Here is a 14,957-nt window from a genome sequence, read left to right as displayed (position 1 = left end):
TTCTTTTGATAGTGTTCAGTGGTTCATATGTCTTGCATTAGACTAATCCCTTAACAATACATAGATCCAAAACAAAAAAATACAATAATTTCCAAAATACATTAATGGTGATCTTCCATGCTACATGTCCGTAAAGGCTGTGTGTAAGTAGAAATGTATTGAAAACATGTGATCATCAAGGTCCACAACGAGGTGGAATTCAGCAGGATATCTAGAATAAAAATAGCCTGCATTTAAAAGGCTAACTTTCAATTCTCTTAAAAAATAAAACACAACGTTTTTTCATCATGTTTATGTTCATCAAGTAGAAGAACCACCAGTATGAAAGGGGGAAAAAACCTTATCTGAAATGCTTAGCAATATTTGGAAGCTAGAGCTCATCTACAAAAAGCAGTTTACTCTGCATGGATACAATTACTTACCTATCAATCAGATATGAATTCCATTGTATTTGTTTTTTAAAGGAACACTTTAGATAAATAAATTATTATTAAAAAAAGGACGCACTCAAAGGTCTATAAAGGTGAGAAAAAGAGGTTTATTATGCCATAAACATTATGTGATGGTTCTCCATCACATAATGCATTATTTTGCATTATTGCATTATTTTGTCATTTATATTTTTTGATTGCATGGTTAGCACGAAGGCAATTTCAATTTATAGGACTAGCTTGATTGCCAAGATTATGACTATAGCCTAAAAAGATGGTTCTCGTAGAGAAGCATCAAGGACAAAGGGCACATGTCCAATCCAATGATTGTGAAAGAGAAGCAAGGAACACACACAGTTTTACATATGGATACCAGACATCAAATAGATTCAATAACGAAATCAATTTGTGTTAGAAGCCCCTAGTGGCTATCTGAATTACATCCAATAGCAGGTCTGAAAACTAAAAAATGTAAACAGTGGCACTGCTCAGAAATTGCACTGTTTACAACCACAGTATCTATTCCCCAAAATCACTTCATTAAAATGAAAAGATTTCAGTGCTTAAGGTGACCCTTTAAGCATCAACATATTTTGCAGTGTACACTATTCCTAAGGTTTCTAATACTATGCTTAATTCTCCCAAATATTTCACAATTATGTGTTAGTGAGGTGGGAAAATAAATGAAACACCTCTTTATCATGCAACGGGGCACCTCCATCTTGGATCTCTGTCAGTCATTGTCAGAAGCACTCTCCTTTGCACCTGGTTGTCAGCACACAGAAAGCATTTGCAAGAGGACAAATTAAACAATGTTTCTATTTTTTCTACTCACGTGCAATGTGTGCTTTGTTTGAACTGAATTGCGATGTAATTTGCCAATTCTTAAATATAAAATCAAAAGAAAATATGGCACCCCATAAAAAAGGGTTAACACGAGTTATGGATAATATTAGATGATTAATTCAACATCAGGTGAAAATTGGCTAAAGATGACAGCAGCCAGCTGCTTTTAGAATTCCTTAGCAATACTGCATTATCTACAATAAGAATGAAACCTAAAAGGCAATGAACGCAATGCATATTATCAGTGTTATTTATAAAATAGAAGAATAGTATGGCTTCAAAGAACAGTAATATTTTTGTATTATTATTTAAGTATATCTTTCAACTTTTATACTTTGACCAAGTACATTTTAATATTTATTTTTTTTTTAAGCAGGAAAAAAAAAATATGTATTTACTAGGGACTAAAAGGACATTGTATTTTCTAACTTTCTTTCCGTCTAAGGACCTCTTCCCTGTTCCCCATTTTCACATGTGATCTCCATCATTTCCTTCAAATCTCTCATAAATGTGATATGTATCCTTGTGCTTCATTAACTTTATTTATTTAAATTTTTAGTTATGCTATTTTTCCCTCAAATTGTATTTATCCTCATTTTATATTGATTAAAAATATGTAAAGAAAATGAAAGCTGTGTAAAAATCTGTTTCTTGAACAGCTTATGGTGTAGCTCCCATTCATTGTATCTGTATTTCTAGAACTATGTTCACCCAAACTCTTTTGTGTGTCCTAACTAAACTCATACATGCTTTCAGCTTTCTATGCGAGACCCTATACAGCAGCTGGGCAGCTAAGAATGGCTTTCATTAGTTTGCTTTCCTCCAGGAATTTTCATGAGCAAGACTATAGTCAGGTGCTAAAATTCATTAATCTGGGGCGGGACCGGGCCGCCATGCTGACTGGTCGCATGGAGGATCAGCTCCCACAAAGTGCAAGCCTTTTGGCCCATATAAGTAGTTTGGCCCATCATCTGGCACAGACAAGCGGCAGTCCATAGCACTTAGAGGTACTGGTTCTGGAGCTACGCTCGAAATTTATGGTTTGGCCCCTCTAGAGGAGAAACAACATCTCCATGATGGAGGCCTACTCAGGCGGTGAGCGGGGTGGACGGCTGCCACCCTGCTATCTGCAACTGTCTGGATCCTTCGTTTCCAATGGGGCTGGCCCTGCTTCCCCCCACTTTGGACCGGTGGGGGTCATCCCACCCTGGTTCCTTACATCGCTTGGAGGACTCTCCTATCTTGTGGGATGGCGGCGGAGCCGTTCTACACTCCGTGGAGATGGTGGCCTCTTTCAGGGCTCTTGACGCCCTCTGCAGGCAAATCTGTGCACCACTACCAAAGTCACGCAGGCTCCTGAGGGTGCTAACAATCGACATATATATTATTATTTTTCTTCACCATTTAATAAAATGCTTTCATACTTCGATACTAGGATTTGTTAATTTGTGTAGTTGCCATTGGATCCAATGTAGGCTGTATATATGTGCCAAGAAAATAAACCTTCCATTCTCACAATGGGGTTTATAAGTGCATGTCGCGTATGTTTTAAACCAAAATAGGAACTGCACTCATTCATTTGTATGATTCATTTGTACGTGTTCTCTTTTTGAGCTTCTCATATCAACAATCTGCATAACAGCATACTGGGAATGTCTACTCTCACACGATTTATGCACACATAAGCAGGTATTTTCACTAAATTGTTGAGCAACTGTTAAGGGACCAGGAAGTTATTGTTTCCCTATTCAACAAAGAGTATCAATGATATATATTAACCTGTAAGGGGTTCTGGGTGAAGTTTTAGTAACAGCCTGGGGAGGGTTAGTAACTCTCTGGTCATTTGTCCAAGTCTTTGCAGAGATTAGAACATCGCTCGCCATGATGGATACGACACACAAGTGCATTAAACCAGAAGAAATATCACATCTCCCACAGGTAAAATGCCAACATTTTATCTTTGTTTTTTTTTATTTTTATAATTAATAACAGAATGCAGTGCAGAAATATATGCCAGTCTAAACAAAAATGAATGAACAGATTATTTTCCTAAATGTATGTGCATAATGAAGTTAGTAAGTCAGGTATCGTTACGTTGTACACAATGAAGTAGCCACTGTATCTTTATTTATATGGAAGTGGCATTTATTCCCCTTTCCAGAGTGGTCTCTGTTTTGACTTTAATATCATGGTCAAGCCAGTTCCACAGATTGGTGGAAGAAACCTCATTTCTACGTGGACCAAGGTGTTGTAGCTTCATCATTATTTTATGTTATGAGGCTGGAGTGGGATGTCTTCTTGTTGTATGCATGCCTACATTCCTGGTGAAGTGTCATGTACCAGTTCCCATATGGTAAGGTCTGATGCCAAGCCCCAGATTAGCAGTTAAGCAAACCCAATTTGACCATAAGATACAGAACACAATTCTATTCAAAGCTTCATGGTGCTGTTCTATGCCACAAAGCAATTAACGCTCAGAGAAAACCACTCTTCCTCCCTTAATGTTCTTACATTTCGAAACCAGAAGAGTTAAAATTTTTCTATTGGATTTTTAATCTGGTTATAATGTCCATAGATAGATTTGATTGTGCTTTCTAGTTTTTCTTCCTCATATAATGTAATTGTGCTATAAAACTGCTGTCCCTTTATTAAATGTATATGATGGTTGGCTGTGAACAAATAACTTCAGGAGCACTTTAATTTCGCACAAGCAGCCAAACAACTGGTATACGCTTCCATTGGGAGACCTCTGATAGAGCTATACAGACCTCCAGAGGACAGCCAATGTTTCAGGCAAAATTACATAGCACATGGCTGGCTATTATTGCAGTAGCATAAAAGAAAAAAAAGTTTATAATGAAACTTCTAGCCTGCATCCCAGCTGGCACAGACAAAGTACTTTTTTTTTACAATGCTAGTCCCACAGTTTAACCCTTGGAGAGATGCAGTTGTGTAAAGAGCATTACAGTCAGCAGAGACAGCTTAAATCTCTTAACAGCAAGTTGTTTTTGTGCTGTACACATTGATCCCAGGGTTTTACTTTAAAATCGGTTTCCATGCCAACTCCTTAAGAAGTTGAAATACTTCAGATATTATTTACATTATTATATCTGTTCCTTTTCACTAACAATGTCAGATCCCTTCCATAATAGAGAGATGAAACATACAGTTGGAATTTTTAAAGCGTATCACCCTACTCAGATTTTATGGCATCAAATTTTGAAAACGAGCGAAGAAAAAAAAAATGAATAACAATAAGAGTGTAGTAACATATTTGTTATACCCTTTCTTGAGAACAGATTTGACAAAAAGAAACGTGTGATGTGTGTCAATTAGATTAGAAAGCAGTCAGCACATACTATTACTCACGGGGGAATATGTTACACTGCCTTTTGGAATCGCTGACAGTCCATAGATGTAGACTCCCCACGAGTCCTAGCGTGTCCTCTAGGTTTCATCTGACAATGAACATAATCTGTCCGCACGTGGAGGCCAAGTCCAATAAACCCTCAACTCAATTAAATTCATAGAGCTCTAAAAACAGTTTTCCCCTCACTAAAAAGAAAGTGATCGGACAAGTATTTACAGAGTATTTAAAGTTTCTACATTAAAATGGATTGAAAGGTTTACTTGGCAACAGCAGCGTTGTATGGAGCTGTCAATAAACAGGACATTCCACAGGGGTACAGGGTACAGACATGATTGAATTGGCCCTTAAGTACCCAAGTGATGCACCCATCATGTGCTAATGGATGAACACTATTCTGAGAATACTTTTGTATGTTTTTGTATTTTATTGTACCCTAATGTATCAATGCAATCATTTGTGATCCCAGGACATACTTGAAAACGAGAGAAATCTCAATGATGCCTTCCAGGTATATAAATAATAATATTTTTTTTAGTACACTGTCAGTGCATTTATTCACTGTAATGGGATCCCAATTTAATGACAAATAATTAAAAAAATAAAATAAAAGAGAGAGAGAGAGAAGCATTGTAGACATAGGATGATTGACCATTTTAGTTTTTTGCAGTCAGCTATCCAAAGCATAGAGAAGCACTGGACGTACATAGCAACCAGTGACAGCATACTTTGCTAAATGGCTGTATGTATAATAGATTAAATACTGAATAAACCGTCACTAGGGGACATGGGGACTATAAAAAGAAAACAATGCTGTTACTCAGGAATTGCACGGTTTTCAAATGTAAAGGTGCACAGGCAGCAGCCATGCACCAAAATCACTTTGCTAAGGTGTTGTGAATTAGCTCTTAGGTCTCTAACTTGCACAACTACTTCTTACTAGCGTCAACTGGCAATCAAACAAACTCCAGGTGGACAGCAATGGCCAGGAATCTCCCTGACACATATATGCAGAGCCTATGCTGTAGACATACCAGTCCAAAGGGGGAGCGCTACTGTTCCATGGGTAAAGCATGCCCCACTTTTTGGGCTCGGCTCACCTCCTCCAATTGGGCTTCTCTGCCTTTACATGCACAGACTGAATTATTTTCTGCTCCAATTTTTCCACCCTTCTGGGGAAAACTATTATATACTGGAAGAAGGAAATATTGTGTATTTAGGCGCTTAAAATGGATTGCTGTGGAACAAATCTGTGCTGCTACCACCAATGTGCAATTCTCTCACAACTTGACACAAGTATATAAAAAATGGTGATAGACTAGGTGTTAGATATACCAACACCAGTCAATAGGTGGAGCGCTCAAAGTGAGGTAACTTACCCCCCTCTTTGGCTTTTTAAATAACCTGGAGGTGGGGATGAGAAAAATAGAAAAACAATATCGCGTAATACGTTAAGATTAAGTGGGATGGAAATGAAAATATACGTAGACCCACTCACATGGTTCTGAGCCTAGCAGGATAGGCTCAGATCTCTTGAACAGGCGTGTTTGGGATGACACGGAACCTTACTTGTAAAGGTGGAGGAGGATCCCGTTGTGCCTTTAAGACCGATTGATAAAGCCGACCGGCGAAACGCGTCTCGGACATCATACAGGACTAAGGACTTATTTTTTAACATTGATTTCATTTATTGATTTTATTTATATAGTGTTTTTATATTTTGGAATAAATTTTCTCTTATTCAAAATCCTCCTGTTGATGAAGTATCCTGTGCTCCTGCTATATATCCAGAGGGTTTTGTGTCCCCATATAGACACACACACCAATCAACTCAGAGCCAGAGTTTAGGCTCTGAACCAGGTAAGCAGTTTCTCATACTTCGCCTTTCACATTGAAATACATTTGCATACTGCACCAAATCTGGCACTTTATTTCTTAAAGGCACAACGGGATCCTCCTCCATCTTTACAAGTAAGGTTCCGTGTCATCCCAAACACGCCTGTTCAAGAGATCTGAGCCTATCCTGCTAGGCTCAGAACCATGTGAGTGGGTCTACGTATATTTTCATTTCCATCCCACTTAATCTTAACGTATTACGCGATATTGTTTTTCTATTTTTCTCATCCCCACCTCCAGGTTATTTAAAAAGCCAAAGAGGGGGGTAAGTTACCTCACTTTGAGCGCTCCACCTATTGACTGGTGTTGGTATATCTAACACCTAGTCTATCACCATTCATTATATACTGGAAGCTTTATGTGGTGCGAGAAGGTAGTGAACACCAGCAGTTTCAGGAAAAGTGACACACAAGTAGATTAACTCCGGCAGTTTCCAGAGGAGTGAAAAAGAAGTAGCTGGCTACAGGATGAGTGAGACAGCAGCTGGGTTCATGCAGCTACAAGATGTGTGAGACGGCAGCTGGGTTTACGCAGCTACAGGATGAGTGAGACGGCAGCTGGGTTCATGCAGCTACAGGATGAGTGAGACGGCAGCTGGGTTCATGCAGCTACAGGATGAGTGAGACGGCAGCTGGGTTCATGCAGCTACAGGATGAGTGAGACGGCAGCTGGGTTCATGCAGCTACAGGATGAGTGAGACGGCAGCTGGGTTCATGCAGCTACAGGATGAGTGAGATGGCAGCTGGGTTCATGCAGCTACAGGATGAGTGAGACGGCAGCTGGGTTCATGCAGCTACAGGATGAACTCGAATAAATATCAGCAGTATTCGATCCACTGCACATATGGACTAAAAAACGAAATCAAAAACCCAAAGAAAACACAATACAGCAGTAATGGCTAACCCCTTGGCCCCGCAGCTGTTGTGTTCTACATGTCCCAGCATGCTCAGGCAACCATTAGGACTGCACATATCCCAGGACTGTCAGACAGCCAAGATATGCAAGGTGCAGTCTGGATACTAAACAACCTGTTACAAACACCACCTTTAGGCATCCGGAGGGATGGAATTTAAACCAGCTTCAGGGCCGGTGGCTGGCTATCACTGCACTAATGGGTGGTATTTGCAGATACAATGTACCTGCAGGTCTAACAAACAGATTAATAAAAAAATAGGAATGTAAAGGGGCAGGACAGACATATCAGTCATTTATGTGCAAGGCTGGTAATGGAAAGAATTGCTCTGCAGGAGGATTTAACAATCTACTCTAAATACTGTCATTTTCCATCTGCTCCGGACAAGAGGCAAAGAGTAGCAGCAGAAGGCCAGGCCGGCACGAGGGGAGGGGGGAGTATTTTCATTTATTTCTGTTCCTTTTTTGGGCCCAAAAGCCATAAGAAAATTGCAGTTAAACACTTACTCCCTAAATCTACTCAAAGGAATCTCAGCAACAGTGACTGGAAAATGAGAAGGGGTCACAAGTGATGAGCAATCTATTCAATCATAGTCACATTTCCTCTTATAAATGTTCCATAGAAGGAGTATTCATTCCCTGTAGGTAGCTTACTCACAGTAACCCTTTACTAAACCAATCTCATTAATAAGTGTATGATATCATGGACAATGTGGTCTCCAAACGCTGATAAAATCAGACTTGTACACAGGAAGAAATTTTGTTTTGTCTAAATCGTTTGCTCCAGATTTTTCCGCATTTTGGTTTGTCCAACTTTCATTTAACCCACAATAGAGACAAGCTATATTTATTTTGTTTAGGAAATGCTATTTTTCAGAAAAGAAACAAACTAGGATTCCATTAACATAAGAGGGCTAGCTGCATAACTCTTTCTATTGGTTCACCGTGTGGGAGTGTTACTAATCAGATTGGGTGGTCTTCCTGGATTTGAAACTATTTACTACATTAATTGCAAAAAATGTTAATTGAGAGCATTTACATACATGAATTGGGCATCTGGAGGAAGTAAATAGATATAATTGCTTGGTCAGCTTTATCCTGATCACATGTGACACACTAATCAACAATTATTGTTCTATTATTTATATAGCGCCAGCAAATTCCGTAGCGCTGTACAATGGGCAATGCAAAAGATGACACCAAATATATTTTGGGAAACCGATGAGTAACTCCCAGCTGTTACTGCGTAGGGAGTCTGTCTTTCTCTACCACACCAGAGAATTACTAATTACTAAATTAGTCTGTCAGCACTATGCAGGTAACAGGCAGTTTTAACATTTTCAAGAGGAAAATGTAATATATATATATATATATATATATATATATATATATATATATATATATATATATATATGCAATGTGTGTAAAGCAAGTGATATATGGAAATCCATGATGTAAATCAGCTATGAACTACCATAACTAAATTTACCTGCCTGGTAGCAGAGTACTGTCGACATGGAGATGACTACGGTAGCAGTCCAGCTAATGTGGTGGATCTAACAAACCTAGCTCTAACAGAGTAGGTCTGCATTGATAATAAAAACCAAAATAATACACCATTGCCCTCTAATGGTGTTCTAGGGAAATTACACTTCAATCCACACTGCTCAGACAGAGTAATGTCAATGGGCCAAAAGATGTAAATAGTCACTTTTTTTTTTTTCATTTTACTGGCAGCACAAACTCATTTGTAATCTCCGAATTAGATTGGAGATTCTGAAAGAGTACAAAGCCTGCTGAAAAAGATGCATTGTTTGTAGGGCTGGACATCACATGCTACATGACTGAAAGCATGTGAAAACTGCGTTCTTTATTAAAAGCTTCATGATCAGGGCTTCCCACTGCAAGACACAAGGGCTATTTCCTCCCACATTGTGTGGCACAATTAACAAACCAGATCACATTATGTTTTTCACATTCTTTTCAACAGCAGAAGCAGACATGCAAAAGGCTGAATTTGACTTAAAGGGACACTATAGTCACCATAACAACTACAGCTTACCGTATCTGTTCTGGTGAGTACTGCAAAAAGCTTGTAGTGAATAATTATAAACATTGTTTTTGTCAGAGAAAACGCAGTGTTTACATTACAACCTAGAGATACCTCCACTGGCCACTCCTCGTATAGCTGCTAGAGGTGCTTCCTGGGTCAGTGCTGTGCAGCATTGCCATTTAGTGTCTCCACCCTCTGCATGCAGACACTGAACTTTCCTCAGAGATGCATTGATTTAATGCCTCTCTATGAGGAGATGCTGATTGGCCAGGGCGGTGTTGGAATCCTGCTGGCTCTGCCCCCGATCTGCCTCCTTGACAGTCTCATCCAATCCTATGGGAACGCATTGTGGTTAGCTCAGAGACTCACCTCTGATAAGATTTTACTATATTTAGGGGTGGAATGGGGTGCCAGAGGGGCTAGATGGTGGCTTAAACACTATAGGGACAGGAATACATATCTGTGTTCCTGACCCTATAGTGTTCCTTTAAAAAATGTTTTTACCCAAAACTAGATGACTATGTGACCAGAAACCAAAACAGAGAGCTGCACAACTTCAATTTAACTGCTGGCGTGACAGAACACCGTTTACTAACGATCTTCTCTTGCACTGGCAAAATGCAAAGCTGCCCAGATATTTCACAGTGGTCAATATCAGCACGAAAGGGAGTGACAAATCCCCATTAAATATAGAGGGGGAATGAGGAGAGGGATAAAATAACCCTCTCATCAGGTGAGGTCAGTTATCTTCAATATGTCGATATTCCATTCTACTAACATCCTCCCGGCCCAGTGTATCATTTTGCCTACAGAAAGCTGCATGGTATAAAATGCTCAATAACAGGTTTATATTTCTTACAAAAGCAAGTCCACCTCCAGATTCTCTTTGGTTCATAGTTGCAGGGGTCCGTGTGCACCATAACAGTCTGCCACTGAAGAACAAAGAAAGCCTAATCCCTGCTAGACAACAGGGACAGTACTCCTGACTTGACGATCTCAATCATTCCTCACCATTGCGGACAGAGGTGAGCAGCATGGGATGAGAAGTGAAGCAAGTACACGGACGAGTGAAGGAGCGCATGTAGTAATTCAAGTATGTCTGTGTGTACAAGTGATTTGACAGTTTTGAATACAAATACAAGTTTGTGAGTTTAATGGGCTAGTCTACAATTAGGCCTCAATTATTTTATTTTGTAGAATATTTAATTAAAGCCACTGGGTTTTCAAAATGAGACTATTGGCTAGACCACAATCAGCTTCTATATTACTGCAGCTCAGTAGATGAGTATTACTGAATAGGGCAGGTGAGAGGAAATACAATTCCTTTACATTCTAGGAGCCGGTTCTGTTATTTCAATATATATATCCATTAAATAGATTAATAACATGTATACACATATACCTTTCATAGATGGTTTTCAGTGTTGACTGATCGTGGATGCCTTCTGTTTCCTCTAGGTACAATATAAGCCATGAGGTTCTGTATGGCCATTGTTCAGTCAGGTTAATCCAAGAGGCAAGGCGATCCCAGTTAAAATTAATCTGGTTGGCTCGTAACAATCGTCCTGAAAATACCAAGGAAATTATACCAATGTATAATGTTTAGTGTATGTATGAGATATTACACTGTAACATCGAACGATTGTCTAGAGAAGGATTTATGTTTATTGTTCTTTAATTTGGTTAAAATCACAGTGGGAATGTATAAGACTAGCACTTCCAGACATGCTGTAAATCAGTAGTTCCCAAACCAGTCCTCCTTGCCCAGAATTTATGCATTTCCCTGTTTAATTCCAATGGAGATCCTGAAAAAAACCTGGACTGTTAGTGTGTCTTGAGGACTGGTTTGGGAACCCTGCTGTAGATATTACATAAAGACTGCAAGATTTTATGAGATGCTGTTTATTAGTTTTAAGTAATTTCATTAATGAAAAGACATGAGTTAAAGGAGCAATAAGGTTAAAAATAAATAGATTCATAGAGAAGCACTGGACACGTTCGGTATCACAATGTGTGATGACACAAAATGTGAAGGAAGATCTTTGATTTCCAAAGGTGTTAAGGAGGCAGTGCCTCTACTGGCTGACTGCCTAAACATTCCTGGTTCTAAGTTTTATGTTGCCGGAGAAAAAGAAAATTCATTTATGCACTAACACATACATTCCCTGTGACTTATGGTGCCCCATAGAGGGGTAGATATTTGAAAAATAGGCAGGTGATATTTTAAATATTACTTAGATATTGTTATGCAGTGGTTATGGTGCAACAACTTCCCTGCACTATTCCAGAATACGGTGTCAAACAATTAACGAATGGTTTGACACTTACCTGCCTCTGCCAGCCACCTGTGGTCCTTTTAATCCTACGCTTTGAAGTGTAAGTACTTCTGCGTTAGCATACCAATGGACATTATTCAAAGGCAGCGCCAGCATCAGGTAAGTACCAAAACATTTGTAAAAACTACGCTGTAGTAGTTATGATGCTTAGAGTATCCCCATCAAAACATATTTTAGTGTATGTGCTATTGTATGTGTACTTGCAAGGGTTACTTTTATTTACATTACTTTTTATTAGTCACACCTGAGAAATAAAATAACCTATATAAAAGGTAACTGAGGGAGCTCTCTTTCTCAGAGAGTGCTGCTGAAGGTGATTTATTGTTTTATTAACTAGTGGTCCTTGTATTAGTTTATTTCATACAGTTAGTGAAATAGGTCTATTTAGCAGTATATAGTTTGAGAACCTTAACAGTTGTCATGTAACATTTGATGAAGTATGAGGTTAGGATCTACATTAGACATGCAAAAAACATGCATGTTATCGTGATTGCAATGGAAAAGTCGACAGAAAGGAATGTAATTTCGTTACCTGTTACTGAAACAATGTTGAGCAGTCTCCTCATTGTCTGAGGACTGATGTCACTGAACCAGTCCTCTGTCACCAGCAGCTTGGTGAGGTCGAATGACATCTGGCGCGTTATAGTGCGCTGCATCTGCCTTCTTCTGTAAGTGTCCTGAAGGAAAAACAAAACATAGGAACTGAAAAGGTTGGTCTAATAAATCTAACCAATAGAAGAAAAATAATAATTTTCGGGCAAGCATCAGAACCAAACCCAGGATACAAAGCAGTGGAGGGCAAAAGGTGTTTCCCCAGATGTTGTAGTACTACAAACTGTCATGAATCTTTGCCAGTCTTTAAAATGTCAAAGTATTATGGATGTTGCCATTCTACAACATCTGGGGTTCTACCGTTTGCCCACACCTGGTAGGCAAATGTAAGTAAAGGACTGCTATATTCTTAGTAAGGTTATAAAAATAATAGAAATTCTACATGTTTTGAGGTTTGTGTTTTAAATGAGCAATCCAATCCCAAATGGGGGAGGAGAATTACTGTTCAGTAGACATACCTCCAATGAATACATGCATTTTTCATTGGGAGAGTATCTAAAAATGCTGATCTCTTGTCTGCAGCCTTTGCAACCACTCCTTCCCCAGCACAGACTTCCCAAAATGTAGCTTACTGAGAGGTATTTGCAAGACAGGTGCTCAGTTCAACTGTCTGCAACTTAAGTTTAGGTTCACTAAGCTAAACAACCAGGACATAACAGGACCAGGTGTCTGATTAACAGCCGGGGGGTCGGGGGGGGGGGGGGGGGGGGGGTAACAAGGTTAATTTATAAATGTGCCAACTTCTATTGAAATCTTACATTTTTGTAAAAAAAAAAAAAAAAAAATCAATGAAAATAGATGACACACTTCAGTTATTTAGGGGGTCTAGGTGTCCCTTTAAGGATAGTATTAACAAATAGCTAAAATTTTCAGAGCAAAAGGCAAGAAAAAAAAAATGTATGCACATATATACACACACAAACAAACTAAAACACACACACCACACAGTGTATGTATGTATGTATATATGTATACATACATATATACACACACACACACACACACACATATATACATATACACACACACATACACAGAGATATCATATAGCAAATATACCTAAAGGCTACTTCTCTTCTACTTACCCGCCTATTTAGGGCAGTTTTGCTGCCAAGTTTTGCACCCTCTGCAAGACTGTTCTGGGAGACCCTCCTATCAAGATCTTCATGTCCACCTAGTAAAATATTAACATATGTTATCTTATAATCATTTCTTATAACAGGCAAGTGAAGAAATCCTAGAAAACTTCTATGTCTGTCACCTCAAGAAAATAGCGACACCCATCAGTCATACATGCAGGGGGGCTAAGTGAATTTTGATGTACCTACACTGCACCTCTTAACAAAGTAAACACTGCAATAGCAAACCTCTGTGTGGAAGGTTATTAAAAAATTGACTGTTCTGGAGGGCGTTAAGATCAGTGTATTTAGAGGTCCAAGGTATATGGATAAGAAACACTCATAACCCGCATTAAATAAACTGCAGAATAGCTTTTTGTTCTAAAGGGCTCCCATTGTGACACCTATCAACTAAAAGTGGGATCAGTTCTGGAGCAAGCATGAGATGATGGTCACAAGTTTCAGGACATAATATACACTTAAAAACAGAAATTTTACTTACCGTAAATTCCTTTTTTCTTCGTATAGTGGCAGTACTCACACGTGGGATGTTCCTTCCGGTCTTGGACAAGAAGCTCCCCCTTCTTTGAGATTTATAGCTGTGCTCCGCCTGCTGCCTCCATAAAACCTGTAAGCTCTGAACACACACCAGTAATAAAAGAACCAAACGGAGACCGAGTAATGCAAATTCATTTAATCCACATCAAAGCGGAGGGAAAGCCAGTACTGCCACTATACAAAGAAAAAAGGAATTTACGGTAAGTAAAATTACAGTTTTTCCCTTCGTATAGTGGCCGTACTCACACGTGGTATATAGCAAGATACCTGCAACAAAACAAAAGGGTGGGGACTCAGCAGGCCACAGCTTGCAGCACCTTACGCCCAAAAGCAGCCTCAGATGATGAGAATATGTCCAGCCTATAATGCTTGATAAAAGGTATGTAGTGAAGACCAAGTAGCCGCTTTGCAGAGGTCTTCAGGTGATGCTGCTGCTCTTTCAGCCCAGGAGGTCGCCATAGCCCTAGTGGAATGATCCTTTAATGGGAATCTAAGAGGAATCCCTTTGGAGTGATAGGCCAACCTGATGGTATTTGTCAGCCATCTAGCTAACGAGGGTCCGGAGACAGCACAACCCTTATATTTGCCTTGAAAGTAGACAAAGAGATGGTCTGAGGATCTAAACCCTTGGAGTCTTCCGAAGGTAGATCTTCAGGGATCTCCTAACATCCAGGAGATGCCACTTTCTTTCCAGATCTGATGTAGGTGATTGACAAAAGGCCAGCAGAATAATAGGCTGATTAATCGCAGCACTTGATAAAACCTTGGCCAAAAAAGAAGGCCTGGGATGCAGTACCACTTTTTCTTGATGAAATATGGTGAACTCCG

General features: G+C 39.3%; 1 protein-coding gene across 3 annotated transcripts in view; it reads right to left on the bottom strand.

The window, feature by feature from the left end:
• The window catches only part of KIDINS220 (kinase D interacting substrate 220), a 124,980-nt gene that overhangs the window by 52,695 nt on the left and 57,328 nt on the right, over window positions 1-14,957 (bottom strand). For all 3 annotated transcript variants that reach the window (XM_063442189.1, XM_063442190.1, XM_063442191.1), the window contains exons 20-22: window positions 13,539-13,627; window positions 12,374-12,518; window positions 10,908-11,070 (exon numbers count right to left, since the gene is read on the bottom strand). In XM_063442189.1, coding sequence (XP_063298259.1) covers window positions 10,908-11,070; window positions 12,374-12,518; window positions 13,539-13,627 — 397 coding nt within the window. The remainder of the gene's footprint in view (window positions 1-10,907; window positions 11,071-12,373; window positions 12,519-13,538; window positions 13,628-14,957) is intronic.

This window comes from Pelobates fuscus, chromosome 2 (assembly GCF_036172605.1).
Source record: "Pelobates fuscus isolate aPelFus1 chromosome 2, aPelFus1.pri, whole genome shotgun sequence".
Lineage (NCBI taxonomy): Eukaryota > Metazoa > Chordata > Amphibia > Anura > Pelobatidae > Pelobates > Pelobates fuscus.
Note: the sequence above shows the minus strand (reverse complement) of the source record. Positions and strands in the feature narration are given on the sequence as shown.